Source organism: Mixophyes fleayi, chromosome 4, assembly GCF_038048845.1.
Source record: "Mixophyes fleayi isolate aMixFle1 chromosome 4, aMixFle1.hap1, whole genome shotgun sequence".
Taxonomy (NCBI): domain Eukaryota; kingdom Metazoa; phylum Chordata; class Amphibia; order Anura; family Limnodynastidae; genus Mixophyes; species Mixophyes fleayi.
This window is the reverse complement of record NC_134405.1, coordinates 60,792,848-60,806,713: the sequence shown is the minus strand read 5'-3', so window position 1 is coordinate 60,806,713 and position 13,866 is coordinate 60,792,848. Positions and strand designations below refer to the sequence as shown.

At 41.4% G+C, this 13,866-nt stretch overlaps 1 protein-coding gene across 1 annotated transcript in view; it reads left to right on the top strand.

Annotated features, from left to right (window-relative positions):
• The first annotated feature begins 244 nt into the window (after positions 1-244).
• LOC142150704 (zinc metalloproteinase-disintegrin-like protein H3) overlaps positions 245-13,866 on the top strand; it is a 45,561-nt gene continuing 31,939 nt past the window's right edge. The window contains exons 1-8 of the mRNA XM_075205901.1: positions 245-320; positions 3,136-3,209; positions 3,680-3,756; positions 4,078-4,162; positions 5,046-5,122; positions 10,138-10,168; positions 10,494-10,658; positions 11,646-11,714. Coding sequence (XP_075062002.1) covers positions 245-320; positions 3,136-3,209; positions 3,680-3,756; positions 4,078-4,162; positions 5,046-5,122; positions 10,138-10,168; positions 10,494-10,658; positions 11,646-11,714 — 654 coding nt within the window. The remainder of the gene's footprint in view (positions 321-3,135; positions 3,210-3,679; positions 3,757-4,077; positions 4,163-5,045; positions 5,123-10,137; positions 10,169-10,493; positions 10,659-11,645; positions 11,715-13,866) is intronic.

Here is a 13,866-nt window from a genome sequence, read left to right as displayed (position 1 = left end):
TACTGGCTGTTTTTTCATGTAGCACGCAAATACTTGATAGCTTATTTGTACACTGAAATTTAAAGTTGATATTTGTGTTTTTAAAAAAAATACCCACAGTGCCGCGCCCCCCGGGACCCAGCGCCCCAGGCTGCAGCCTGGTCAGCCTAGTGGTTGATCAGGCCCTGATCACAGGGTGTCCTAGCTTTAAGTCCCATCCATTGCCCACGCCCGCACACAGTAGCCAATATAAGGACAGAAACACATGGTCGGTGCGCTCTTGGCCGAAATGATGACACCTGTACTGATGCTAGTTGCGCTGCTGAACTGTCAGTTTCTGGGTGAGTATATGATATGGACCCACAAACGTCTCATCTAGTTAGAAAATAGCATTCATGTATCTGCTGAGACTATTTTGCAGAAAGAGGTGCTATAGTAAATATACCTGATTTCTATAAACTTCCAGTGCAACCTATGCTGTAAGTCTTTCTACAGAGATATTTGTATTTAAAAATGAATGGAAGCTGCCACTGTGATTCACAGGTCGTGGTAAATTAAATTATAGACTCCAATGGAACAGTGCCTCTAGTGGTAACTTGTAGAACGTGTTTTTGTCTCTTCGGCCACCACAAACTATTGGGGTTACTTTGCACTACTCATGTACTTCTTAGAATAAATAGTGTTTTAGTATAATATACTTTTGTAAAATCCACAGTTATAATATATCTGCTTTGGAATATTGTTCTGCTGCTTTATAAGTTGCGATGTACATCACTAATTTTATGAAGTGACAAATGTATGCAGAACACAGTACAACATAACAATGTTACTATACAAAGTGAATTAATAATATTACTAAGAAAAGGTACTTCTTGTTTGTCAGTGTTTCAGACTTGTGTTGGAGTAGGTGTAGCCAAAAGGGGTTTCTTTCCACAAATACGATGGTCCTGTCCTAAAATTAACAATTTCTGGTAAAAAGTCAGAAAATTGGTTTTAAATGTCATATCTTTGAATGTCCCACTTAACCCGAAAAATATTGTTTCCCTATTCCGGAGAAACCTAGATACCAGAACAATTTATTAGATACATTTTTCTTGTGGCTCCTACCAGATTGCTGTAGACATACGTACTCCCACCCTTTCTATGGTCATCAAGGGCACCTGATAATGTTGGTCATAATATGGAATTCATGACCAGCATTTTGAGGAATTCTTGTTTCTATAAAACCTCCCACTACTGTACTGTGACAGGTTTGCTTATTTTGCTACTTCAAATTTTGTCTCAAATATGTAACAATGGTACTGATGACTGTCCTTCTGATGTCCATTTCCTCTAATAAACAGTTTTAAATAAAAAAGAATAATGTTCTAAATACGGTACTTACTTAATAATGACGCAAAGACCAATGACATCTGACTGGTTGCAAGGTGTTCCAGCATATTGTTATGATCTATTCTAGGACCCTTATTATAAAAGAATACTGATATAATAGGTATAATAATCTGTGATATTTTGGAAAATTGGTTTAGTAACTTGGTGCTTTAACTAGCAGCATACATTTAGAATGTTAGAATTGCTACTGGTTGTAGTAGCTTTTTTAAATGACAGTTTTCATAACTGATACCAATTTCTTTTAAACTGCATGAAAATTGAGTTCCATGAACAACTGCCAATGAAGTTAATGTCTGGGTGTTCATATCCCCCACCCAGGGGCAAACGCAGGATTTGTAGAGAGGGGTTTCCATGCCACATCACCAGTGGGCGTGGCCAGCATGCTTCAGGGCGTGACTATAATTTTAGACAGTGCTTGGCTGCATTCCAACTCTTCCTATCCCCACCATATACACGGGCAATGCTGCCTGCACTACTGTTAGGGGCACACAGCTCTCCCTTTTTGAGCAGAGCCGTGTGAAGCCAGACATATCTCCCAACTGTCCCTACAATCAGGACAAAGTCCTGACTCAGTGTGTGAGAACAGTTGACAGACTGTCCTGCCCTCTCCTACCTGTTCTTGCTGCTTTCAATACTTGTTGGGGAGAGATGGTTGTGAACAGTGCAGACAGAAACGATCTGCACACAAGCTGCAAAGTGGCTGGTCCGGGGCAGGGTCCAGCCACCTCAAGCATACAGTACCCCAGGCTGGGAGGGGGAAGGGGGTTTCCCGGCACTAGAACCCCCCCCCCCCTCTGTTTGCCTATGCCACCAGTAATGACTTCAATCTATGCTTGTGTGTAGTTGCCATTTTCTGTTTTCCAACTACAATATTTTACTTTGTTTTATTTTCAATCTATGCACTAGCGAACACTACAAAAAACAAAAACAATGTTTTAGCAAAAAAAAAAAATCACTGAAGTAGTCTAGGAAGGGAGGAAATTTCAACTAACATCTGTCTTCTTAACATTGAAAATAAATCTACAATAAAAAAAGAGGTATAGAAACTTATAGAAAGTTTTTGCGACAGTTAACTACTAAGATTTGGAGGTGGTGTTCCTGATTTGTGGGGGAAGCACAGCATTTTCCTCAGCACAAAAGGACTTGAATTTCAGTACTACTCAGGACATTCCCCTAATTAAAATAATTAGAAATACTTTCTATGAGAGGCCTTTTGCCTTTACCAGGTGCATTTTTATGTGAAAGTTTTATGTTCTGACCAATATAATAAAAACATTTAAACATGCAAAACTGACATACAATAAAGTCACAATGTTCCCTCACTCTCCATAAATAAGGCTAAAGTGAACGGTATTTTAGGAGAAAAAGAGAAATGTTGAAATTAATGGAGGGCCTTGTACTACTGTGGTAGTATCCAGCACATTGAGTTGTCATTTTTACTGTTTGTACCACGTGCAGCTCTTAATCCTGCAAAAGGAGAATCATTGATGTTTTGGGGACAATTCCAAAAACCAGGATGTGGGATACGCCTGTGGATGAGCTAGGTGGGCAGATACACTACTTTGAATCAATAGCAAAGCTTTGTACTTTTTGTAAATGTACTTTACTGGGCTACTGTAGTTAGGGTGAATGCTGTTAGAGTATTGCTTTGGCACGGGTGTGCTTACTTTTAATATTTATTGTAGAAACTATATAAACCAAAAGTATCTTGTATTTAAAGTTCTAGGCATGCTTTTGCAATGACAACGTTCGTGTTTGTTTCAGACTCATATGCGCTGCCCATTGCACAGAAATATGCAGTGATCATTCCACAAAGACTTTATTCTCTGCACACCCAGGTAAAACTCCCGTCATATAAAAACATTTCAGATAAATATCTCTGAGGATCTTTAATCTGTGATCTCTCTAGCATGTAAGGAATAATTCATCAATAAATCTGTTTTCTCTTGTGGCCAGCTAGAAATCAGAAATGATCAAATGTGGATGACCTATCCAGTCAGAAATGGCAGACTAGAAAATTCGTATTGTCTTATTTTGGTTCAATATGTGTTTAAGTGTAAAGTGTTTCATGTGCTAGGGAAGCTTGGTTATATGTGGTCAAGCGATCTGATCGTTAATAGAACAAATCTTACCAAATCTACGGGAAGTCACATTACACATTTAACATTAATTTGCCATAATGGAACCTTTATTTAATGAAACAGTCTGAATATCTTCTAGAAAAGATATTTTCTCACTTGTGTTCTGTAACATAATCCTGACAACATATAACATGTGAAAGCCGTGTATATACTTCCTTTCTCTCCAGGACAAATACCCAGATGTGGTACAATATGAATTACAACTTGATGGAAAGACACTGGTTATACACCTGGAAAAAACTAAGTAAGTGTGAGATCTCTCTCTGCCCACGACCACAGACGTTCTTGTTATACAAGGAACTGCTTCTAGTTTCTACCCCCATATTTAGCAATAAGAACTTTGATACAGAGATGCAACCTCCCTGTGCCTTAAACTTCTGTAACCTGAGTGTACCATGCATGATATATGCAGTTGGAGCTATTCACAACATGAGGTCAATCCTGGAAGTGGATTGTTTAATTACTTAGCTGCTTCTGCCAATGGCAATGGCAAACACTACCCTCAGCCGTCTCTGGCCAACCAGTGTATCCACACAGCATTTAACCCATTGCTTGTTTCCCATAGAGACCTGATACCACACAATTATACAGAGACTCGTTACCTGCCGGACGACACGCCAGTAATGACCAGCTCTGGGGATCAGATACAGGTAGGAACGCATGATGGATCACAGGAGAACAGAAAAGGCAATACCAAGGTAGAAGACAGAGAAGGATGTATACAGAATGTTGGGCACAGAATTAATAATCAAAAGAGTAGCCCCCTTCCCCCCTAAAGGTCCAGGGCAGCATCATTTATAAATATGGCATCTGCTACAGCTGAGGTGTATAAAATAACACTACAGAGAGGTGTATACCTGTACGCCCTGATATTACATCTCACAGTGGAGGCAGTCATTTTGTGCTCATGAGAATGCAGCAAAGTGCCTCATGCCTCAGTGAGGTCACTAAGTTCCAGTGAATTGGTGCTCTGAATGTTGGTTTAGTCCACAAAATGGCTGCCCCCGTTATGAGTAGGGACCAACTTGCCATTTTTGATGACATTTTACTGCCAAGTTGTGTATCTAAGCACAGTGCACACAAAACTGTCCTGGTGGACCTTGGATCACTATAATCCCCATTGTCATGTTTACTGAATTGTATTCTAAAGCTCAGCCTCAGTAACTAGTAACTTATAAAGCTAACAAATTAGGGACAGTTTATTATTAGTTATTTAAATAGAATCTACAAATTACATTGTGCTTTACAGAGAATATTTAATCATTCAGTCCTTGTGCCAATGGAACTTACAATCTACTACACACACACAAGATTAATGTGGTCAGAAGCCAATTAACCTACCAGTATATCCTCAGAGTGGGGAGGAAACCATCACACACATAGGGAGACCATACAACTCCACACAGATAGGGCCCGAGTTGGAATTAAACCCATGACCCCAGCACTGTGAGGCAGCAATGCTAACCACGGTGTTACCATAGTTGGCAGCTATGATGTTATACTTTCACAACTGCATCTACTGATGTCTTCCAGGATCACTGTCATTACCAGGGCTATGTGAAGGATGACGTGGACTCAGTAGCCATTATTAGCACCTGCACTGGGATAAGGTAAGATGGATGACAACCAGGATGACAACAAAACACATTATTCTCTCAATTTGTGTCTCCTTTCTGCCCCTTTTATTTTAATACTTATGTGCACACCTTTCAAATGTAAAGCAGTCATTTTATCTTCCACAACTGTTAATAATAGATAATATCTCAAGAATCTATTCTGATCTTTTTTGTTGGCAGAAGGCAAGACTAACACTTCTTTATTAAGAGAGGCATCAATCAGGTCTTTAAATGAGGGATATCATAGTTGTCTATTCAACCCCCCTCTCTTTTAGTCTCAGTGCGCCATCACCAGTAGAGTCCAAATTATAGATAGTTAATAGAGCAAACTACCCGCTGACAGGATGAAGTGGAGGTAGGAGGTAGCATTCTGACTGCTGATTACAAAGCCTTATCTCCTGGCTTTATGTAGTGATGAATATTCGTCTAATTATTTGCTCAGTCAGAGGCGGAACTAGCGATCTGTGGGCCCCGATGCAGGGATGCGGGAGTGTGACTGGATCACGTATAAATAACTTATGGTATAAATTTATTTAAAGGAAATAGCGCAGGGCGCTTATTTATATAATTACACATGCACTTATTTTTAATACTGTCTATATTTTGAGATAGGAAATCGTTATTTCTGAGACCAGGGTAGAAAATGTGTTTTTTCTGTTTAGCCTCTCTAGAGGAAATTGATTATGTCTGATGTATATATCTGATACAATGAGCCTTTGTTTACAAAGCCTTTGGTGTATTGTGATGTGGGGAAGTGGCTTGTTTTGGGTTTTCGTTGTTCTGTGGGAATGTGTATTCTGCGACTGTCTGAAGAAGGTATTCATGTCAGATAGACCTTTTGACTTGCTAGTATGTATCATGCCTCTGAAATAAGATGCAGGAAATCACAGCAAGGGTTTTAAGAATTTCATAGCTAAGTGTAAATATTTGTGGCTTTGTAATGCATGTAAATCCATGTTTGTGTAAATAGGTTATATCCTGATGCTAAAATAGCCTGTGTCTAAATTGTATAAAAGGCACTAGCTTGGATTGTTCTTCTGATTTTAACTGACCTGATAACTGTTACCTCTAACCAGTGAGAGCAAATAAACATTTTGCTTCAAAGACCGGCTTGAAAACATTTTTCAATATTGCTGTATTCCTGTGACCTGCAGATTAGACCTAAAATCTAATCCATTCTCCGGCTGTCTCTGAGGTTTGGACCCAAACTTTTCCAGTACCACCGCTCTGCCTGCTACCCAGCAGTCCAGTCAGTGTGATAGGCCAAGGGGAGATCCATCCACAGCTTCCCTGAGCCATAGTAAGAGGTCAGGAGTACCAGCCCAGGTACACCAGCAATGAGATACGCTAGCAGCGTCAGTTACTCAGAAGAAACCCGGTTATTAATGCCGGTATAGGAGTCCAGTGGTGGCAGCCTTTGCAAGCCACTCCTACTGTGGTAAGAGGGCACATTTGGGATAACGAAAGGGAACGGTGGCAAAGTAAGCTTAGTCGGTTTACAGCAACAACAGACAGGGTGGCATAGGCGGTCCATCCTGTCACACCTTATCTCCTGGCTTTATGTAGTGATGGCAGTTCCTAGTGAAATAGCCTATATTCGTATGAATATTTGCTCAGTCAGAGTTCAGAACTAGCGATCTGTGGGCCCCTGTGCAGGGAGGCGGGGAGGAGAGAACCAGGGCCCCGGACCTCTGCATCTGTCATGCAGTGGGCCCCATTATCTCTATGGGCCCCGATGCACGGCACCTGCCGCACCAATGGTAGGTCCGCCACTGGGCTCAGCCCACAACATGGCTGCCAGCGTTGTTTCTAGGCAATATGCACATTTTAAATTGTGCAGCACTCAACATATAGTGTTTAATATCATGGTCTAAATAGTATCAAGCCAACAATATTAAAATATAGATAGTTAATAGAGCAAAGTAATTGCACCAGATGTGTTGAAGTCCCAAAAATATCAGTGTAATAGCCTTAGGGGTATATTTATTAAAATGCGGGTTTGAAAAAGTGGAGATGTTGCCTATAGCAACCAATCAGATTCTAGCTGTCATTTTGTAGAATGTACTAAATAAATGATAACTAGAATCTGTCTGGTTGCTATAGGCAACATCTCCACTTTTTCAAACCCACAGTTTAGTAAATATACCCCTTAGTAACAATAAAATAAATAGAAAGAACCATTTAATTGCTTTGATTATGGTCTATGAATTGTGTTATGTATAGGAGTTGTTTGTAATAAATCGGTATTTTAAAATTGCTACAGGTGAGTCCATAATATCCTTTTAATTAACTTTAATTAACCTCAATATTTATTTATTATTATTTTAATAATATTGTTTCTGTTCTCTTTTAATTTGTTATTGTTATTTATGATTGATTGATACACTAATATTTATGGCTGTCACTCACCAGACTGTGAGTGCTTCTTCCCGTGTGTTTAGGAACAGTGGCCGTCCACCATCCTGAGGGTCTGCGCATGCGCAGCCCTTTCAAACCTTCAGTACCTGTTCCTTTTAGTTAATTTAAAGCACCTGAGTTCCATACCTCGTTGCCTGATCTTGGAGTCTCATTCCCCATGAGCCTCTGAAGGTGTTCCTGTGTGTCCTCATGTATTCAGCTCAGCTGATTCCTGTGGTTTCCAGACCACTTCAACTCTCCTGTGGTTTCCAGACCACTTCAACTCTCCTGTGCTTCATCGTGACTGTATTAGCTGATTCCTATCCGCTGCCTCCGTGCACTACAGTCTTCAGCTCACTTCAACTCTCCTGTGTTTCATCGTGACTGTATTAGCTGATTCCTATCCGCTGCCTCCGTGCACTACAGTCTTCAGCTCACTTCAACTCTCCCGTGTTTCATCGAGACTGCACCAGCTGATTCCTATCTGCTGCTCTCCGTGCTCAACAGTTCCAGCTCAGCTCTACTCTCCCGTGTTTCATCGTGACTGCACCTGCTGATTTCTATCCGCTACCTCTGTGTACCTGCAGAGTCCTGCTTGCTGCTACCCCTCGGTTCTACTCGTGTCTGCAGCAGCTGATCCGCTCTCCGTGCTTCTCAGTGTTCCTGCTGGTGTCAACTCGCCAGTCTGCATCGGATCTACGCCTCGCTGCTTTCATCTTGTCTAGACCATCTCTACTCTTCAGGGTTCTCCAGGAGTCCAGTTCTACATACTACTGCTTCCTGAGTATTTGTTGCTATCCCTGCTGGTCTACCTACCTGTGCGCTGCACCTACTTGATTACCGCTTCCACCCTCCTGGGACTTCGCATCCTGCCGGCCTTCAGCCGTTCAGGTATCTCTGCACTCCTGTCTGACAGCCTGCTCTCCTGAACCACGGTATGCATACTTCTCATTGACTCTGCTGGTGTATTGCATATCTTGCTGGACTGAGTTGTTCTCCTCTGGAGTTTACTATCCGCTGAGACTATTGCCATCATTGACTGTGTTATCTTTTGCCCGGATAGTTCCTGTGACTTTGTATTATTGTGCAGTGCTGTTCAGTCATTACTATATTGTGCATATCATCGTGGGATCAAGTTCAGTGTGCCCGTGTATTCCCTGTATTGCATTCTCTCCCCGTGCTCCTCCTCACATATATATTCAGTGGTACAACTTGCTAGAGGCAGACCACTGTTCCCTGTTTCCTGAGTCACCTGTTCCAGTATCCTTACACATAGCAGCGGTACAACTTGCTAAACGCAGACCGCTGACTCCCATCACCTCCTCGTTGCTGCTGGACATTCCTCCTCACTATAGCAGTGGTACAACTTGCTGCCGCAGACCACTGACTACCCTCACGTTTCCTTTGTCCATTCAGTTCCTCGTGTACTACTACCTATATATTACCAGTGCTGCTAGTCATAGACTTTCCACGAGCATCTCTATCATCTGCTGTCTCCTGTTCCGTGATCACCCCGCTACCAGAGTACCATACTACCATCTATACTGCTCTGGTAAGCCCATCACCTGGTGATCCCTGGGTAAAGACTCCTAGTGCCCGTGACAATGGCTTTATCACATGATTAGACTTCAACACATCTGGTACATTTACTATGTTTTATTAATCACTAGCAGAATACCCGGCGTTGCCCTGGATTTAAAGAATGTTTATTTACAAAAATCAATCTAAATATTAAACATACATGTAAATATCATGTTAAAATTGGACCAGTAGAAGGTGAAAAGTGAAAATGAGAGAGAGAGAGGTCGTTACGGTCGTTATGGTTGTTTTGGATGATTTTTATGTGTTACCCCCCTCGCCACCCCCACCCTTAGGAGTGCTAGGGGTGTCTTGCCCCCACAATATTTGTTGTCAGACTGTAAGTCATATGTGTACCAGGTTTGGTGTAAATTGTTCCAGACATTCCAGAGTTATGGTCGTTTTCGATGATTTTTAGGTGTTACCCCTCTCGCCACCCCCACCCCGTAATGAATTTCAATTTCAAATTTTTTTAGTTGCCTCCGTCATGTTTTAATACACTCGTATGCAAAATTTCATGATCTTCGCTTGAAAAATGTGGATTTGTATAGAAAGACAGACAGAAGGACAGAAGGACAAATTTTCTCTTTTATATATTATTATTATTAGATTAGATTATTCTGACTACCACGCTGATATTTTTTATATTACTGATTTGTTTTTTTTTAAGGGTAACACAAAATGTCTCTAATATTTGTTACAAATTTAAGAAGGTTTCAGTTGTGGTATATGTAGTTTAACGTGTACTTTAGTTCAATTGTTAGTTTTAGTTTCTTTGTTGTTGTTAATATGGTCTAAATGGCATAAATGTAACTCAAAGTAACTTGTGCTAAAGTAATCAAAGAAAATATCTGATTAGTATATTAAACTTGTTAAATAATATTTATGCTAACTCTATTGCATAGCTCCTACCATGGTCTACTGTACATTTTGATTTATCCAAATAATAATAATAAAAATAATAATAATTTAATGCTGGAATAATATGGAAATAGTCCATTTCCTCTATAAACTCATACTTTCCAACTTTTCAGCATTGCCCTCCGGGAGATGAAGGGGGATGAAGTGAGAGGGCACAGGGGGGCGGGGCACAGTAAAACACATTTATTTTGCCTCCACCCCCATGATACAACAACGCAAAATTGTCATTTTGCACAGGGGCGGGGCCAAAATGACGCGATTCAGCACATATAGTGTCATTGAGACTCCCATCCTAGGAAGTGGGCAGGATGTGGGAGAATGGCCTGTTCTCTGGGGGTCTGGGAGATCTACCCGGAATTCAGGAGTCTGCCTGACATTCTGGGAGTGTGGGCAAGTATGCGTAATGGCAAAGCCAGGTATAAGTATAGTAAGTGAGTATACTTGCTGTTTTTGATGTGGGATAATTCAGACACAAGGGCGCAGTTTGCTGATTGAACCCCTGGACCTGGCAGACATTGGGGAACATGCTGTGTATGAGGAAGAGGAGGAGACAGCTAGAACCTGTGGTGTGATAGGTACAGATTGGGAAGAGGCCAGTACCCAGAAGATGTCACGTCCTAATACCGCTGCTAAGGTGAGACAGAAGGTAAACAGTCCGCGAGCAGCTCTATAACTATGGACAATGTGAATGGTGGATGTCTAGATAGTTCTCTCCCTCAGTAGATCTCTGGATATTTCTTATAGGTGCAACAATATCACCCAAAGGTAATAATAATAACAGTCTAACCAAAATAGTAAATAGAAAGTATATCACAACCGCACAATATATTCCATAAGAATAATTCTCAAATTTTTATGACCTTTTATAAAAGATATTTAGTAATGATTTGCCGAGCCCCATTTTCTGTCAATAAGTTTCATTGCAGGAATTTTAGGTAGAAAGACTTTTGCATTCTTAGGAACAGTGAGAGGGGCAAATCTGCCTAAAATGCACAGTTAGGGCTCCTGAGTGACTGAAGCCACCATGTAATCCTGCAGGGAACGCACCCCTTGTTGTCAAACACCCCTAATGATCAGGTAATCTCAGAAGATCTTTAAATCTTAAAGTAGAACAATCATAATTCAGATTAAACTTGACCAAATCAAATAAATGTATAACATATATATAATATAGACCTGGGAGAAATGATCTGGATGGTAAGCAGACACTGGGCTCAAGGGTATTTTCCCAATAATCCTCATCAAACTCCCTCAAGTCCTTCTCCCAACAGGCGTTATTTGGTTCCACTACAGACAACAAACAGGAACAACGGAGTTAAATACCATCTACGCCCAGGAACAAGCAAATATTTTGAATCAGTTTACATAAGATATAGGATATTTACAGATTGTATTTTATGTTCATAGATTCCCACCAATAATAATAATAAAAAAAAATACTAATTATACTTTGCAACCTTGGAGAATTTTGAGCAGAGAACATAATTATTATTTACGTGTGAGACACAAAATATTGTTTGTTTTTTCATTTAAATCTGTCACAATATTAATTACAGCTAAGTGCAGAGTCTGATTGCTGGATATTATTCACTCACAATCATGTTTTATCTAAATCCAACAGAAAATGGAAATCGACATGTGGAAGTCTCAGAAGTATATTGAGCTTTATGTGGTGGCCGATAACAGTATGGTAAGATGGTGTCTGTAGAGCAAGTCTTCTCCTATAGCTAGTGTGCAGGAAAGGCTTCAGCCATAATGACCAGGTTGTCAGCATGTAGGCAAAGCACTCTGACGGTGCCCACACACTGTATGATTTTGTGTCACTCACCGGACTGTGAGTGCCATTTCTCCTGTGTTCAGGAACCGTGGCCGTCCGCCATCCTGAGGGTCTGCGCATGTGCAGCCCTTATGAACCCTTCAGTACCTGTTGCTTTTAATTGATTGGATGATCAGGCAACCCTCCCTATTTAAACCACCTGTGATCATTACCTAGTTGCCTGATCTTGGAGTCTCATTCCCCATGAGCCTCTGAAGGTGTTCCTGTGTTTCCTCGTGTATTCAGCTCCAGCTGATTCCTGTCTACTACGATTGTGGTTTCCAGACCACTTCAACTCTCCTGTGTTCATCGTGTCTGCACTCAGCTGATTCCTATCTGCTACTGCTGCCGGATTCCAGTCCGCCTCAACTCTCCTGTGTTCATCGTGTATGCTATTGTATTGCATATCCGTCTGGACTGTGTTGTGTTCATCTCCGGAGTCTTTCATCTACTGAAGCTATTGTTACTATTGACTTTGTTTCCTATTACCTGGATCTCTATAGTGACTTTGTATACTTCAAAGCAGCGCTTGTCAGTTATTATTGTATTGTGGATATCATCGTGGGATCAAGTTCCGTGTGCCCCGTGTACCCTCTGCATTCCATTCATCTCCTCGTGTCCCTCCTCACATATATATAGCAGTGGTACAACTTGCTGACGCAGACCACTGACTCCTGTTTCCCATTGGCACCAGTTTCAAGTATCCTCTCACTTAAGCAGTGGTACAACTTGCTGTACGCAGACCACTGACTTTCCCGTTACCTACTTGCACCTGGATTCCATTCCTTCACTATAGACAGTGGTACAACTTGTTATACGCAGACCACTGACTTTCACTACCTCCTCTCTACTCCTGGACATTCCGCCTCACTATAGCAGTGGTACAACTTGCTGTACGCAGACCACTGACTCTCCTCAGGTTTACTTGTCCATCTGGTTCCTCGTGTACATACATCTAAGTCTTTACCAGTTGCTGCTAGTCATAGACTTTCCTTGAGCATTCTCTCACCATCTGCTAATTCTCCTGTTCCGTTGTCACCCTGCTACCAGAGGACCATAGTACCAGCTATATTACTCTGGTAAGAACATCATCTGGTGATATCCTGGGGCAAAGACTCCTAGTGCCCGTGACAGTAAGATCAGGCCATGACAGACCCAGGAGCGGAACCTAGAGCTAAAGAGATGCTGCAGTATCTGGTTACCCGTATTGAACAACAGGATGTTCGCCAAAACAACTGCTGCAATGTTGCCAGGCATTAGCCTCCCAAAGAACGTCTGCGCAAAATATCACAGCTACTGTTGATGCTCCTGTGCCTTCCTCCGTTTCCCCAGTGCCATCCCAGGTGTCTACTGCTTCCACGCTACACCTGCCTACTCCTTCAAAATATGATGGAGACCCCAAAACATGCAGGGGTTTTCTAAATCAATGCTCAGTTCATTTTGAGCTTCAACCTCACAATTTCTCTACTCATCGTTCCAGAGTGGCCTATCTCATTTCCTTGTTTTCTGGACAAGCTCTCGCATGGGCTTCCCCTCTGTGGGAAAGAAATGATCCATTATTACAAGATAGTGCCAAATTTATTTCCACGTTTCGAAGTGTATTTGATGAACCTGGTCGTGTTATTTCCGCTGCATCCAGCATCCTCCGTCTACGTCAGGGTTCTCGTACGGTAGCCCAGTACGTCATTCAATTTCGGATATTAGCCTCTGAACTTCATTGGAACACTGAAGCTTTAATTGCCGCCTTCTGGCAGGGGCTTTCCGATAAAATTAAAGATGCACTGACTACTCAAGAATTACCTACTTCTCTAGAAGATTTGATTTCTCTTTGCCATCGTGTAGACATGAGATTTCGTGAAAGAGAGTCTGAAAAAACAACTTCATTTAAAGCACCTCTTCGCTTAAGTCCTCAAGTTCACCAAGTTTCATCTCCGGTGATACCTATGGAGTTAGGTCGCTCCAAATTAACTTCAGAGGAGAGGGACCGAAGAGTAAAAAATAGACTTTGTATCTATTGTGCTGATTC